Source organism: Brachypodium distachyon, chromosome 3 (genome assembly GCF_000005505.3).
Source record: "Brachypodium distachyon strain Bd21 chromosome 3, Brachypodium_distachyon_v3.0, whole genome shotgun sequence".
Classification (NCBI taxonomy): Eukaryota; Viridiplantae; Streptophyta; class Magnoliopsida; order Poales; family Poaceae; genus Brachypodium; species Brachypodium distachyon.
The window spans coordinates 23,385,913-23,403,136 of NC_016133.3; the positions used below are offsets into that span (position 1 = coordinate 23,385,913).

A 17,224-nucleotide genomic window follows, 5' to 3' on the forward strand; every position below is an offset into this window, starting at 1 on the left:
GGTCCACTTCCAGCTCCAGCAGAAAATTAGCTTTTTCCAGCTCCAGCTAGGTTGAGTTCAGCTCCGGCCTAAACAAAGGCAGCCTAAGGCTGACCTCCACCTTCTTAAATATAGACTTACTAAAGACTCACAGAAAGCATAAGTAGATTGTTTTGTGTCTAATTGGTAACTTTTTTCCTCTTTTGGGCGAACCCCCCTTGTTGTACATATGCAACTCTATAACCCATTTTTCACTTGATTAATACAAACACAATAGGAGACTCTCCTGCTGTTTTCCCAGGTCAAAAAAATAAATAACAAAAGAAAGTAAGACAATTTGTATAACCCATTCACCGCCCTCTAGGTTCTTCATCTCGGTTATTCAGTGGTCTGTGCGGATCAGAGAATAACCATCTGGTATGCAATTGCAGATGGAACTGTTCCTTTAATTTCCGCATCAGAGATAGCATAAATTATTTGATAAATGTGATGACTCAAGCACTACAGCTGAAATGCTTCTGAAATTATGTGAAAATGCTGTTCTGAATATGCCGGTGAAACTGCTGTACAAATGCTGCTGTGAATCTTCCGTAAAAATGTTGTTGTGGATCTGCTGCTGAATTTTTAAAATGTTGCTGAAATGAGTGGAAAACTGGAAATGAGAAACTTATGGTGTGTGAAGAGGTAAGGGCATATTTTGTACTCGCTCCGTCCAATAAATGATGTCTTAACTTTGACTAAATTTGCATGCATCTATACACTAAATCATGTTTAGATACATCCAAATTTTGACAAACTTGATACATATTTGGTTGGACAGAGTGAGTATGACGGATAGCCTCAGTTAGTGAATTATGGTATTTTGGCATAAAAAAATCAAATATGTAGTGTTATTTTGACAAGTTTGGTTTTTTCAGTGCTATTTTGAAATTCTCTGTTTTGAGTGGTATTTGGTATTTTGGCTATTGTCTGGAAGAAGTAGGTCTGCAGTGAATTGCTGTGGGTGGTGTGGTGTCCGTCAGAACAGATCGGACGGAGGAGAACGTGCGGACCCGATGAGACGAGACCGTGTCGCGCAAGAAAAAAAAGATTTCACGTATATATTCAGTCGCAACTCCCAAATCACGGCACGCGCTAGTCTCCATCTAATTACCAACGTCACCTCCTCTCTGTATCCACTCGGCAGAGGCCACGCTAAAGCTAAAGCTAAAACGAGTACTAATATATGTCCGTGCTAACGGCATCTCCAAGGCGAGCCCCCATATATTCCCCGTTTGTCCAATCTTGTTCATATGAGGATCCAACTGAAAAAATAACAATCCAATGAGAACCCTTATTTGTCCAAATTCTGTCCACACCCCTCATTTGTTCCCTAAATTTGAGGAAAGAATAGGGACTCCCCATTGTCCACAGCCCCACACGTCAGAGCCCACAAAATTCCCCAACCTCTCTTTTCTCACTGCCCGACCTGATCTCCTACGTCCCGCCGCCGACTCGCGGGCCGCCTCCACCGTGCGCCTCGCCATCGCGCTCGCTAGCCGCCTCGCCGCCGCCATGAATCCGCTTCCGTCCGGTCCAAATGCGGCTAGCCGCGCTCAGGCCACTCGACATTTGGCGAACAAGGCCGCCTCCGCCGCCAAGACCGGTGGCGCCTCCGTGTTAGCAGTGCCCGCTCCTCTGATCCCGGCCACTCACCACGGTCCTCCGATTTCTCGGCTCCCGCTGCACGGCTTCTCTGCCCCCACTGCAAACCTACACAAGTTCTCTGCCCCCGTCGGCGGTGAGCCGAGCTCCTGGCGTGTGGGGCTGGACCTCAACACCGCCGCCTACACCCTGGAAAACTCGCCTGATCTACTCCGGCAGCCGCGTTCCTTCTCAACTGCCGGCAACACAGAGGGGCGCAACCTGTTCGGCCAATTGTTCAGCCAAGCAGATGAGGTATGTTTTTTCTTCAATTACTTTCTCTTCATGTGCTCGATTTGCTTAAATCTTTGTTTATAGTAATAACAATCGTTGGTATATACACAATACGTACAGGTTTACTTGTAAATAATTATTGGGGAGATTTAGTGCTATAGTTATTTGTTCCCACGAATTGGTAACATGAACATAGGATAATTGAATTGTTCTCTCAAATTGAACCATTTTTTAGAGTTTTTCCTTTGTTCTTGTTATGTTCACAGCTAATATCAACATCTGAAAATACTGTAATGAAGAAGAGTGCAATGATGCAAGCAAAACGGTACACTGTTGATCCACAATGCTGACATATTCTAGGAGCATTCTAGCCATAGGAATATATAATTATCTCCAATGCTTGATGTATATGTGCTTACTTCAGTAGTATCTTCTAGATTGCATGTTTCTTGAGCCATGAGAATAATTATTGGGCCGTTTAATTATTGTTACTAGTAAACAATGACCGATGTATTACTAATTTTTGGGACTGTAGTATAAACAGTTGATCACCAATAAGTATGAAATGCTGTTGTGTTTGTAGGACTATCAAGAAGAATATATGGCGCAGTTGATCAACAATGGTGAACAACTCCCTCAAAATCAATATTCACCTATGGAGGAGTCAATGCAAGCATCCAATGCAAAGGCAACTTGCAAGAGAGGGCCGCGTACACTATCAAAGAAGATGAATTACTATGCATTGCTTGGTTGGAAGTGTCTCAAGATCCAATTCGGGGGCTGAGCAACGGGGTTCTGCTTATTGAAAGAGAATCCATGAGTACTTCCATGAGTGGAAGAACTATCCCCAACACTGTTTCACAAGCGATCGTAATGAGAGCTCACTTGCTCATAGGTGGTCCACCATCCAAGATGCCACCAATAAATTTTGTGGGGCTTTTGAGCAAGTTAACGACAGAAAAGTCAGTGGCATCGGTATTAAGGACCATGTAAGTTATACCTACTAGCAATGTTTATGTTCTCCATGCTTCCTTGTTAATTTCATGTTATACTGACATTTTATCTCAACTGCTAGTTGGGTATGGCAATGTCGTTGTATAATAGCAATGAGGGAAAGCCATTTGGGTTTGTGCATTGTTGGACCAAGCTCAACAAGGCCCCAAAATGGGAAGCTATTGTTTCATCACTAAAGGAAGGCCATGGCTCATTGAAGAAGCAAAAGAGCAATGAAGGATCAAGCTGCCAATCAAGCTCCCTAAATGAAGATGGTGAAGCTGGAGAAGGGTTAGCTTCTGGTGGCCGTGTGCAAAGGCCAAAGGGCAGGAAGTGGGAGAAAGCAAAGGAGAAGAGAGCAAAGAGCACAAAAGATGCATGGGCTGAGATCATGGCCAATAAAGAGCTCGCATGTGGCAAAAGGGTAGAAGAAAAGGAAGCAAAGAAGGAGGAAAGACACCAGCTTTCATGGAGATACAAAGGCAGAAGGTAGCACTTGAGCAAAAGAAGGTAGACACCGATGCCGAAAATGCAGCCACTGCCAGGTTGAGTGAGGACTCAAAGATCATGTTTGCTGACACAAGTTTAATGGATGAGAATCAACGACAATGGGTTGATCTCATGAGGGGCGACATCTTGGCGCGGTGTGCCAAGACGAGTTGACATCTTCTCTTGAAAGGTATTTTATTGAAGGGACTGTCATCTTTATTTAAATATGATATGTTAAGTCAATGATAGAAACTGGAACTGAATTCTGTTCTTTTAGAAAAATTCAGTCTCTTTACTGATTAAACTGAGTTATGCGCTTGAAACTGATTAATTACAACTCTGCTTTTGCATCACATGTACAACATGTAGTACTGATCTTTCGGGCTGCAGATGTAGCATGCAGATGGCTCTTCTTTTCCAATTATTGGGTCATTTAATTAGCAGATGCCCATGATCCAGTCTCCTAACCATGCCTTTTTGTTTAAATTGTAGGGAACAATGGATAGTGACGATTCAGTAATACTGCAATGTGTTTTAAAATCTGGAACTTGATGTTTGCACAGAAGAAAAAAATCCTGTTTAGCTGAAGCTTAGGTGAAATCTACCAAGCCTGTGAGCCTGTCAATGAACTCAGTTTGAGGGTGGTGCCGGAATTGATCTGTGTGTCGTATGTTTGTGGAGGCAGAGGCAGCATAAAAGGGATATTGGTACTGTTATATAGAGATATACTAGTACTCCATCGTTTGTCCATTTTAAAGTTCTTTGCTTGTTGCTCTATGGAGTATAGCCTGTTCAGAGAGTATGTTTGTTCGCTTGTAAATTGGAAGGATCCTAGTTTTCTTTTATAACACTTGCAGCCAGAAAGAACTCAGTGTTCTGTTTTGTTGTCACACGGGCACTACATGTAAATTATGCTTTAATTCAGATTTGAATTTAAATTTGAATATGTTTCAATTTGAATTTACATCCAAATTGGTGTTCGATCAGGCATGCTCTAATATTAATTTTGAATTACCAATGGTGTTCAAATCATGTGTGTAGATGCAAATTAGAATAAAAATAGAAAAATAGTCAAAATGGACAAATGAGGACGGACAAATGGAGGTTTTCTCTAGACAAGTTGATATTTTTGTCACCCACGTTTGTCCAAACACCCTCCAAATGGACAAATGGACAAACGGGGATGCCCTAATCCCCTAGTATTTCCGGCAGAAATCCCCAAAAACCCCTCGCCAGAAAACAAAAGTCCTCCTCGCTCGAATCCCAGACGCGAGAAGATTCGGATCCCTCCTCCGCTTAGACCGCCGGAGCCGGCCCCGGCGTTGATCCCATGGCGGCTCCAGAGGCGCGGCGCTTCGCGGTTGTGCCGCATCTTGGTAAGCGTCCCTCTTCTTCCCTGGACCTCGTGTTTCCGTTCGTTTCGGGTTGGAACTGTTTGGTTCGATCCGATCTGGTAGGGGGTTGGGACTGTTTGGTTTCAGTCAACGCATGGGTCGTGATTTTTTCGGGTGCGGTTGGTGGGAGGAAGCACCCGTAGTTCGTGAGGCCGAACCCGTTCTGGTTTATGTCCGAGTTGGAGTTATTGAGATATTGGGTGGAGTACATGGCGGCGGCATGGCACGGCCTTGTTGGTAGGTGTGCAATAGTGGATTGGTGCAATCTCGGACTTTTCCGAGTTTCCTTAATATAGGGTTTTTAGGCCTCACCTTGTATCGTTCCTTAGCTCTCCATATATGCAAAAAATCCATCGTGGCATCATGAAAAGATAGATTATTGTTGTACCTTATAAATGATACAACTCTTGGCGCAAGAAATTAGGTAAAATACGAGGTAGCGCCAATGAGATGCTATAATAATGCCACTCCGTACTTTGTTTGAAGAATTAAAAGAATTATGTAATTTGGTTATCAGGTTTGATATTTTGTGATGAAGATCTATCTGCTTTGTTTCGAAAATTTGTCATGAAGAGAAGAACAAAATTCACTTCCAGCCATGAATGTGTTTAGCATCTTATTCCTTTTGGAACTTGAATGAATACTACTGTGGAAATGCCTTAAGAAACTCAGTTGCATTATCCAATATAAAGTGAATTTCCCTCCTGTCCCCATCGGCTTAGACTATTGGGGGAATGGGTACGGTGCATGCAACACTACATGACCTCATATCCAAGAGGTCTTGAGTTCAAGACATGGCTGGTGCATTTTTAAAAATAAAATTCCAGCACACTTTTGGTCTCTGTTTAGGCCTGAGAGCCACACTTGAGGGGGAGTGTTGAAGTATAAAGTGAATTGCCCTACTTGCTCCATCAATGCTTTTGTGTGATACACCCAGAAGGATCTTCAATTGTACATCATTACAAATGTGATGGCATTACTTAACTGTTATTGAAGACTGTTGGTTGCGTTAGTTAACAGGGTGTCATGATCCTTGAACAGATATCGAGCAGATACTGAAGGAGGCTCAACAACGATGGCTACGTCCTACGGAAATTTGTGAAATACTTAAAAACTACAGAAATTTCCGTATTGCTCCAGAACCGCCAAACAAGCCTCCAAGTATGGACATATCTCTACTATATCAAACACTACTGCAGGCTATTGTTTTCCCCTTGAAAGTAATTTTCTTGGTGAATCACAAAAAGAATAGCTGATAAAATGTCATTTCAAATCCCAACATCTGCATGAACTGATTTTTTGCCCGTAGCTGATAAAAAGGCTATTGTTTCTCTTTACTATGAGGCTATGAAAGGCTAGTTTTTTGTTGCTGAATTTCTTTTGTAAGTTACCGTGGAAAAGCAGCAGTGTAAAACTTACTGCACTGTTTGTGAAACCAGATTAAAATCTTACTAATTCACAGAGTACATTGAAATACAAACACTACACTTACCACACAAATGGATATATATTTTAGAAGGATGTGATTTAAAGCTTCTCCTCTGTTGATTATACCAAAAGCAGATTCCCAAACAGGAAAATGAGTAAAAGCGGTTCAATTAGATGGGATTATAATAATACACTGCTATGCCAAATGCAGCTGATATTCTGAATGTCTATCTAGCCAAGTTTGTTCTGGTAGTAGTTCGCAAATACACTTTGTACTAAGTAACTGTATATCTCAGCAGGGAATTTTATGCGAATTACAAGTACTTAAAACAGATATGATAAACTGGGCTCTATATGTGAAACATTTGTGAGGTTTCATTTTTCTGGCAGTGTTACACAATTTTTGCTTGAAGATATTATGTTTGTTTCCCTTCACCTTGTTGTCAAGACACTTCCATAAATCATTGCTGCATTGCACATTAGCCAAGAGCCCAAGACTTGGGCCCATTGTGTGCTTGCTTGGCGTGCTGTCTCAAACTTATTTGTAATCTGCTACGAAAAAAGTACGCAAAAATTGGTTAAACAAATGAAAAAATGCGCGAAACCTGGTTAGACAAACGGGATTATGTAATCCATGTAATGCCAATTGGGGCCTTATTGCCACACAATTTTTAAACAATTCAGGTTTCATTGACCATACCATCTCAGTAGCAACATAAAAACATTTAGATCGTGTCTCCATTACATGTGTGAAATGATAAGCACCTCAATATATACCACCCTCTAAGTTTTAGCAACTGACATTCTTCACGGTCTTGCTTAGGTGGCTCACTTTTTCTATTTGATCGGAAAGTATTGAGATACTTCAGGAAGGATGCTCATAATTGGAGGAAAAAAAAGGATGGAAAGACTGTCAAAGAAGCCCATGAGAGGCTGAAAGTAAGCCATGTTGAAGCATTTACATGATTATTGTCTTTTGATGGTCTCATCACATTTTTTTTATCAAGACTTGTTATGCTGCGCTAGTTTTTGTCCATGATAATAAAAATGATTCTAGCCTGTAAATCCAGTCTGGAAGTATTGATGTGCTTCACTGCTATTATGCACATGGAGAAGATAATGGGAATTTCCAAAGGAGGACTTACTGGATGTTGGAAGAGTAAGTGGACCTGCATGTTGCTTATGTTCTATGTTTCAGATAACACAATCACCTGTTTGCACATGCCCGGAGTAGTTTAAATACATAATTGCAGGTGTTTATATTTGAATATCATGTTACTGATTTTGCAGGGATTTTATGCACATTGTGCTCGTACATTATCTTGAGACCAAGGTAAGTAATACTGAAGCATCCACTTTTTAACTTGACTAGTAAGTTTGTATGTGCACACACGTCCTTAAAATCTAGAACGTGCCTTTTGAATTTCATTTATGTTTTAAGTAAATTGCATTTTATTATTTTTTCTCACCGAGCCATTTAAATAGGTGTTATGGTCTATTGGTGTAAGTGTGCGAATGCAACGTAAAATCCACGTATATTGCATCAGATAAAATCCACGAGCACAAAAATATATTATAATTAGTTGTAGAAATATTATCCATGGGCAGCTTTTTTTATCCAATTTGGTTCCCAGATTCGAATCTGAATAAAATCTTTATTCTTTATGTTAATGTGCAAGCAACAATAATAGAACTTTAAGAATATATGTCACTCTTCGGAGCGGCATTTCAGGAAATGCTACTTCATTGGTCATTTCAACTGAAATATGGCCTGAAGATCTATACGCCAGTGAGAATGTGAGATAAGAAATGACAATTCCTTCCTGAAATGTCATTCGTCAGTCTCTAAAACTAAATGAATGCCCCTGCTATGTTCTTCAGAAAAAAGTCACATAGACTCGGTATTTAAGAAGTAAAGTAGGATCATATGGTGGACTTCGCATCCTAGATCCGGTTGAGCTGGCATGGCAGTTATGCTGCTGCAAATATTCCATCCTACACTGAGAAAACAGCAAATCTTCCAGTTTTCAGCAATCTATAGGCATCACCATGTCAAGATAAATACTATCTTCCTCAAACTAGGTTATTAGTGTGTCAAGGGCTTTTTAGCAGCCCACATCCACTCATCCTACTGCTTAAATGAAACAATAGCAGTTATCAAATTCTCACAACATAGAGACAGCTTCTGAAAGTATTTCATGCTAGAGACGTACCCCATTATTGAGTACAGTAAGGCATCCTTGTATCTTACAGAAGAAAGACTTCATGTTTCCACATAAATTAATTCAACAACAGTGTACAACCGTGAACAGCTTTTGTCGTCCAAATAATACGCTCAAGTAATAAACACATTACTGTCTGCCAATTCCTCGGAATTACCTGCCACATGCAATTCCAATTTCGTGTGACACTGACCATAACAACTACAAATCTGTCAGTACTTGGCTCTGGTCCGACATGAATTCCTGCAGATGGAATAGCCATATGAAGTTATGCCTCAATACTACGAACGAAAAGTACCATCAAAATTGATGGTATGGCTAACAGCCTAACACCGAAACTTGGGTATTCTGTATTAGACAAAGCCCAAAACTTGGGCAGCTTGTTTTTGCAGATGCTTAATGGATGTTGTTTTTCTTGTAGAATATTGACCCAAAAACATAACCATCGGCATTGCGTCAAAGCCGCTGTTCATCTAGAAAATGACAGAATATTGCAATGACATGTAAGTACTGACACAAGAACACAATCCGGATTGAACAACATGGGATTGAGAATTGTCACATGTAACTTAAAGGGGCGCGCTGTGGAGCCGCCCGGCGAGCGGATTCAGCGTCACGACCTTTCGTCGAAGGCTCGCGTGAGGCGGCGGCAGCGGCAGGAACGAGGCTACAGGGGCGTGTGAGGACCTCAAGGTGGCAGCACGAGGCCTGCGAAACGATGCTGCAGGATGACAGCGCCTGCAGAAGTCAAGCCGCGGCGTGGGAGGGATGGAGCTGCGGCGGTGCGTGAGGACTGTGAGGCGATGAGGCGACGAGGGGGGAGGATTCCGGCGGCGAGAGGACCGCGATGAGACGGTACAGGGATTCCGGTGGTGGCGACGGTTCTTGGTTGAGGAGCGGTAGCTTGGTTAGGCAGTGGGCGCGGGAGGGCAGCAGCGGCTTGGTTGGGCAGCGGGTGCGCCGTGCGCCCGTGCAGGAGGTGTGCAAGGGCTGCGGGGAGTTTGGCTGTTTTCTCGGAGCGGAGTGTTGGGATTTGATTGATTGGGGGACTGAGGAAGAAATCGGTTAATTTTGATCCGTCTGAGTGGATTCGTCCGTGCGGGGAAGGCAGAGCAAGGTTAGGTATAATTAATCGCTAAACGCACACAATTGTGAAAACAGCAGACTAATCTTAGTTGTTAGATTGGGTTTAGTGGGCCTAATGGTGAGGTGGAAATGGTCTGTGTAGGTTTTGTGGGGCAGTTTTGGAAAAGAAGTTGGTGCCTTTATAAGTAGTAGAGATTAGCTTCATATGTACCTTATGTTCATACTTGCTATATAATCCTTGACTTTTATGCAAGGACAGCTTCACTTCTTGTTACGATCCTAATATTTTTTTTATTTTTTTGCTTTGATATTCTGTTAAATTGCAGACAACTTTCTTTTAGTTTTATTATTTTCTAAATATTTATACTGCATTGGAGTTAGTTGTTTCAAAATTAGTATTGACTGGTCACTGGTGCTAATGAGTTATGCATAGAAAGCCTTGTGAATTTTATAAATGTGTCATTTTCTGATGACTGAATGTTTACACAGTGGTAGCACAACTCTAGGTACCTCCTTGCAAAACACATTCTTGCCCACATAGTTTGTGAGATTGAGATCTTTCTTCCATTATACTTTAATGATCCATGTTAGTGTGTGAATTTTATTGTCTTATTGCTGTCTCACTAAGTCAGTATGGCAATTCCCACATATTAGTGTATTGCGTTGTTTATACCAATTTCTTATTCTAGAAAAGAGTACTGCTATATATTTACCCATCTGTATAGGTAAGTTAATTCATTTATAGTTTTTACTCCTTGGTTTGGTTTAAATTTCTGTATCTTCTCTACTAGGCAGGGTTGTTTGGTTCTGTTCTGCTCTTGCAAGAAACAACTTAACATCCATTTTATCTCTGTGAATGTGATCTTCAGGGTGGGAAGTCATCTCGTGCTAGGGGGGATAGTGACATGCTTCAAGCAGCTGCTGCAGATAGTCCATTAAGTCAGATACCTTCGCAGACTATAGAGGGTGAAAGCTCACTTAGTGGACAGGCATCTGAATATGAAGAGACAGAATCAGGTAGAGATATTTTGCATCTTTCGTTTTGAGTAGTTATGAGTAGTAGTGACAACGAAAATATTACACAACTAAAATAGTTTCACTGATACATATTCCAATTATGCACAGCGTATCTAAAGCAAAATTCGGTGCAGCAGATATTTATTCAGGAGGAGCCGGATACGACTCTTTCACTCAGATGCAGCAGCTCCAAAATGGAATTGGACCCATGATTCATACTTCTATTAACAGCTCTTATGCTCCTGCTTCATCCATCGGTAATAAATACTTGTATTAATCTTCTGTATTTCATACCAAAGTTCAGTTGATCTTAAACCATTTTGTTGTCACAAATTTTCAGGTGCATATCAGGGACAGCAACATGCTATGGCACATAATACAAACTTCTATTCTAGCAGTCATGATAATTCATCCGTTGTTCCCAATGATTCAAGTCTTGGACTTGTAATGAGTGGCCGTGAAAGTCAAACCGACCTTTCCTCATGGAATGAGATGATGAGATCAGATAGATGCTCCATTCAAATGCCCCGTCAACTTCCTGTTCCTTCCGAGCAAGGCACTTCTGCAGAAGGCGTGGGAGTTGAGTATTTGACATTTGATGAAGTATATTTTGATGGACTTGGTCTCAATGATATTAGTGCTGCAGGTGCTGATGGAGAATCATCCTGGCAGGTATGTTCTTTGCATTTTTGCGATAATCAGAGGTTCTGTTACATGATTAAACTTCTAGTGTTAATTATTGGTGATGTGTGTAAATGTGCAATCGTTAATCGATGTAAAAAAAAGCATTCATAGCATTATTACCAAATTTTGATTGGAACGTTAGAGGTAGTAACTCTTCAGTGAGGCACAAGGCGATTAGAGAAAAAAAATCGAGGAATCAAAGCATGCAATCATCTGTCTTCACGAAACGAAAAAAGAGAGCTTTGATCACTCTTACGTTCGCAAGTTCATTCCTAAGCGTCCCCCCCCGTCTGGCGTGATGAGCAACTCTGGGGGGCTTATTTCTCTCTGGAATGGATCCATCTTTCACGGGCAAGTTTGTGAAATCAAGCCCTATGCCATCCACGTTCAGCTGCTCTCTAATCTCTCCTCTGATGTGATGCATATTGTAAACATCTATGGCCTTTGTGTGGAGCCTGCTAGAAGTAACTTCATTGATTGATTACTCTCTCTGGAGATCGAAGAACGGAAGAATTGGTTATTTCTTGTGGAACTTTTATCGTTTACTAGAAAACAGGAATAAGCAAGGAGGAAACGTTCAAGACGTTCTCACCGTCAATAATGTAATCACCGCTCTGGAGCTCTCTGAAATTCCTATTACGGGTAGAGCTTTTACTTGGAGTAACATGCAAGAAGATCCTCTCTTAGAACAGGTTGACTCGTTCTTTTTCTGTAGCACTTGGATCTCCAATTTTTCCAACACGTCGCTCCATGACCTCTCTTGACACATTTCTGATCATTTCCTGTGCACAGTATCCATTGGCACTTCCATTTCCTAGATCTTTGGTCATCAGGTTTGATAACTTCTGGGTTGATCACCCTGGTTTTTTTGAGGTGGTTCAAAATAGTGTGTAGTGCGGCTACAAGTGCAAGGGTTGTGTCGGTCAAGCTTAAGCGTCTCAGAAGGATTCTTAAGAATTGGAGCAAAAGCTTGTCCAGACTCCTACTGGTGAGGATGAGTAATTTGGTTATTTGCCTTTTGGACCTCATTGAGGACAGCAGATGTCTTAGCCTTCTGCGAAGGAACTTTAGAACCATCATGAAAAATCATGTCATTAGGCTTTTTCCATACAAGGAGTGCTGGAGAAAAAGATGCACCATAAGATGGGTCAAGTTTGGGGATGGGATTTCCAAAGTCTTTCACTTGGTGGCCACCAGGAGTCATAGAAGAAATTTGACAAGGCCGCCATACTTTGGAATATGTACAAACACCGAATGGATCCACTTCAAATCCTTCGATGCACTTTCAGTAGGAACTGTTCGAAAAACATTGGTTTGTATTGGATCTTACTGCAGATATCAAGGATAGAATCAGCATTGCCAAAGCATCTTCTAGGTGCCCTTGTTTCATGGAGATCTTCACTTGTGCGCCCTTGCACATGTGGAAGCAGCGCAATAGTCTTGTCTTCGACATAAAACCACGCTCCTGTAGTCGGTGGTATACTAGCTCTAAGCAAGAGGTGCCATCTCATAGTATTAGGCTAAGGAAGTGATGTGGCCAGTCTTGCTTGACTGGTTTACCTTGGTTGAGGGTGTGAACTAATGGTTTATTGAGTGTCCTTGAGTTTTTGAGTCTTGTTTTGGTGTCTTTGGGTATTTTGTACCCCTCCTTGTACTGTAAATATTTATTTTCTTTAATGAAGTTTAGTCGGAGCCTCTCCTACAGTTTTTCCTCAAAAAAAAATCATCAACAAATTTCTGAAATTTCAGTGAAGTCTTTTTGTTTTAGAAAAGGCATATCTACACAGCGCATTCACTGGTTAGAAGTGCATGGTTGCCACAAATTAATTTGACCATAATGCGGAATATCTTTTTTCTGTTTCTATGAAGTCCTAATAAATGGATGTCTACAATCTGATGTAATTCTTCAGAATTTCTACAAGCATTATTTTGATGGCTTCTTTTGAAGATACAATACATCCTTTTTTGGGGACATGTTTCCCATTTCTTTTCCTTTGGTTGATAATTATTTTGTATTGTCATGTCTATGCCTCTTGGTGCATCTATCCGGTTTAAATTTTCTTGAGGTAGCTATCTAACTGAAGTTTTTGTTTTCAGTACCCTAGTGCTATTGGTGATTTATCTGCAATGGAGAACAACTTCCCACAAAATGATCGGCCTTTGGAGGCAGTTATCAGTCAGCCATTTTTGAAGACGAAGTCATCGAATCTATCTGATATCCTAAAAGACAGCTTTAAGAAATCTGACAGTTTTACAAGATGGATGAGCAAAGAGCTTCCTGATGTGGAGGATTCCCAAATTCAATCTAGCTCAGGGGCGTACTGGAACACTGAAGAAGCATTGGATCAGTTTACTGTGGCACCAATGCTTTCACAGGACCAGCTCTTTAGTATAGTTGATTTTTCACCTAGCTGGACATATGCGGTCTCAAAGACTAAGGTATAATACATTACCACAGCTAAACTTCTCATCCAAATCGTTGTTTTTTACTGAAATCTGTGTCCAGATGCTGACAAAATCTCTTGCATGCCATGTAGGTTTTTGTTACTGGTAGATTCTTAAATGCTAATGAAGCCACAGAAAGATGCAAGTGGTCATGTATGTTTGGAGAAGTTGAAGTTCCAGCAGAGATTTCAGCAGATGGGATGACTCTCCATTGTTATTCTCCGCCACATAAGCCTGGTAGAGTCCCTTTCTATATCACCTGTTCGAATAGGTTGGCCTGCAGTGAAGTACGCGAGTTTGAATTCCTAGCAAGTGACCCTCAATACATGGATGCTCCTAGTCCACATGGTGCAACAAATAAAATATATTTTCAGATACGTCTTGATAAACTATTGTCCCTGGGGCAAGATGCATACAAAGCAACTATATCTAACCCCAGTCTTGAGATGGTTGACTTGAGCAAGAAAATATGTTCACTGATGGAAAACAGTGATGAGTGGTCGAAGTTACTAAAGCTGGCTGATGATAATGAGCTTCTTACGGATGATCAGCAGGACCAGTTCGCTGAGAACTTGATCAAGGAAAAATTGCATATCTGGCTTCTTCATAAAGTAGGTGATGGTGGCAAGGGACCCAGTGTGTTAGATTATGAGGGGCAGGGTGTACTTCACCTAGCAGCTGCCCTTGGATATGATTGGGCTATAAGACCGACAGTTACATCTGGTGTTAACATCAATTTCAGGGATGTTCATGGATGGACTGCACTCCATTGGGCTGCATTTTGTGGCAGGTAAGTAATTCACAAAGTGATATCAGGTAATATGTTCATCTTTCTGTTTTGGATATTGAACTTTAATGGATGTTCATTGGCCTATGATGCAGAGAGCGGACTGTAGTGGCGCTTATTGCGTTGGGAGCAGCTCCTGGAGCTTTGACGGATCCAACCCCTGATTTCCCTTCTGGAAGCACACCAGCAGATCTGGCATCTGCTAATGGACACAGGGGAATCTCTGGTTTCCTTGCAGAGTCTTCTCTGACTAGTCATCTTCAGGCCCTTAATCTGAAAGAAGCCAATATGGCCGAAATATCTGGTCTACCTGGTATTGGAGATGTCACTGAGAGAAGTGCTTCTCAACCTGCAAGTGGAGATTCACTAGGCGCTGTTCGAAATGCTGCTCAAGCTGCTGCTCGGATATATCAAGTTTTCAGGGTTCAATCCTTTCAGAGAAAGCAAGCCGTTCAATATAAGGATGAGAAAGGTGGAATATCTGATGAGCATGCGCTTTCTCTTCTGTCTTTCAAGTCATCCAAACCAGGGAAGCTTGATCCCCGGCATGCTGCTGCATCTCGTATACAAAATAAGTTCAGGGGATGGAAGGGGAGAAAGGAATTTCTTCTTATTAGGCAGCGGATTGTAAAGATCCAGGTAAGTAAACTGTATATATCAGAATCCAGTAGATAGTTGCAGTGCTTCGCTCATGTCTATACACTTCGACATTTCTTGTCTATTTGTTCGTCTGCTATCTGGAAACTGATGCATTGCAAAGATATGTGCGATTGTTGAACTCTTGGGGTGGATGATAAGATAAATGTTAACGGGAATTTTATGCATATGCAGTCTATCTCAAAGCTAATTCAGCTTTTGCAGATTTATGGCTGATTATAAGAATGCCATTGCTCCCCCAATCTCCTTTACACATCTGCCATCTTGCACTGTTACCGTGCAGTCAAGGATTTTTGACTGCGTTGGGCCGAAAGTATGGAAGACCATCATGTGCACTTTGTATATTGAAAAAAGAAATTCCTCGCTGGAAGGAATTTGTTTTTCTACATGTTAATGTTTCCAGAATTGGTATACCTGCAAAAACCATAAATGTGAACTGAACAAATGTTAGTGTTCAAATAGATCAGAGCTTTCAGTAGGCACTAGGCACAACAGAAATTTCATCAATTTTTCGCTAAGTTTTCTATATTCATGGTGCATTATGTTATTTATATGTGGGAATATTTCTGACATTTTTTTTGGAATTTATAACACGTCATGTTAAAAATAAATAAACTGCACACAAGGGTATTCTAGCACTTCCATGTGCACAACTCAGTTAACGGCTGTTGACCGCGGGAATGATGCATAATGGCAAAACTGTTAATTTTTTTGGAACAGCGACGTTCTTATAATTAGCTAAGAAGCAATGTCGGTTGCTGAAGTAGCTTTGAAACTAGTAGTATAAGTATATAAAATTTCCAGTGTTACATAGTGGGACAATTATTACTTTATTGTGCTTTATGGCTGCACAGTGTATTAGTTTTTTCATTGGATATCCATTTCATGCGTTCTGAGAAAATCAGCCAATTTTCTGTCATTTGCTACTACTCCCTCCGGCCGGAATTACTTGTCAAAATATTACATGTATCTAGATGTTTTTTAAACATAGATACATCCATATTTGGGAAAATTTGAGACAAGTAATATGGGTCGGAGGGAGTAGCTTAAATTCATCGTATACCTGAATTTGTATTTATTTTTTACTGCATAGGCTCATGTGCGAGGCCACCAAGTCAGGAAGCATTATCGTAAAATAGTGTGGTCTGTTGGGATAGTGGAGAAAATCATACTACGTTGGAGGCGAAGAGGGGCTGGTTTGCGTGGGTTTCGATCTGCAGAAGGTGCAATGGGGAGCAGCAGCAGTGGAATATGTACGAATTTGATCACAGATAAACCTGCCGGGGATGATTACGATTTCTTGCAAGAAGGACGAAAGCAAACTGAAGACAGGCTGCAGAAAGCTCTTGCCAGAGTCAAGTCCATGGCTCAGTACCCAGAGGCAAGAGACCAGTACCGGAGGATTTTGACCGTCGTATCAAAAATGCAGGAGTCTCAGGTAGTGTGATCTAGCATTTACTTTGTTACTTTCCCGCAGTTATATCTGAAATTCTAAATGGTAGGTGTATACTGTTTGTAAACACTAGTGCAATTTCTGATGTGACAGGCTACACAAGAAAAGATGCTCGAGGACCCGACAGAGATGGATGAAGGTCATTTCATGAGTGAATTCAAGGAGTTGTGGGATGATGATGCACCTATCCCTGGCTACTCTAGTTTGCACAACTAATGCCTTTGTAAATCGCCATGTTGTATTTGTACTGAACGGATACACATGCTGACGACCCAAAGTAGCATCTTGGGTTTGAATTCGGCTGTGGTATTTGTTGCTATATTCTATAAATAGTCCTTTGTGTACAGTAGTATTTTATTCTCACTATGAAACTGATGTAACAAGCCAAACATAGGGATATGCATGTATGCAGAAGTTAGCGGTTTGAGTGGGATTCTTTCACTATATGACTTTTCAAGTTTCAGATTGTTTTCTGTCTATTTTCACAGGAGACGACGAGATGTATGTAACGCATGGTTAATGCTCCCCAATGTTGCATGCACCTCGCGAGGGAGGCACATATTCTCTACTCACTTTGAATTCTTTAGACTTGTACTAAAACCATAAAAAGAATTTAGAAACGGATGGAGTAGATCTGATTCGTATTTCAATTTTCTCATGATTTGAAATGCAG

General features: G+C 41.1%; 1 protein-coding gene across 4 annotated transcripts; it reads left to right on the forward strand.

Moving 5' to 3' along the window:
- Positions 1-4,562: 4,562 nt before the first annotated feature.
- On the forward strand, positions 4,563-17,014 carry LOC100826455 (calmodulin-binding transcription activator 3). Of its 4 annotated transcripts, none has more exons than XM_010236389.3 (13): positions 4,563-4,754; positions 5,814-5,933; positions 7,024-7,139; positions 7,271-7,359; positions 7,491-7,533; positions 10,378-10,525; positions 10,660-10,782; positions 10,866-11,197; positions 13,307-13,648; positions 13,747-14,444; positions 14,537-15,080; positions 16,192-16,536; positions 16,645-17,014. In XM_010236389.3, exons 1-13 carry the CDS (start codon positions 4,709-4,711, stop codon positions 16,765-16,767), a joined length of 3,069 nt encoding a protein of 1,022 aa, XP_010234691.1. In that variant the 5' UTR covers positions 4,563-4,708; the 3' UTR covers positions 16,768-17,014. The 4 variants fall into 4 exon arrangements, with proteins under 4 accessions (XP_010234691.1, XP_003571742.1, XP_010234692.1 ...); XM_003571694.4 differs by having other exon boundaries at positions 10,663-10,782; XM_010236390.3 differs by lacking the exon at positions 5,814-5,933.
- Positions 17,015-17,224: the final 210 nt, after the last annotated feature.

Coding starts and splice junctions, on each gene's coding strand:
- LOC100826455 (XM_010236389.3), top strand. CDS start 4,709: ATGGCGGCTCCAGAGGCGCGGCGCTTCGCGGTTGTGCCGCATCTTG. Junction 14,445..14,536: donor TGGGCTGCATTTTGTGGCAG/GTAAGTAATTCA, acceptor CCTATGATGCAG/AGAGCGGACTGTAGTGGCGC. Junction 15,081..16,191: donor AGCGGATTGTAAAGATCCAG/GTAAGTAAACTG, acceptor TTTACTGCATAG/GCTCATGTGCGAGGCCACCA.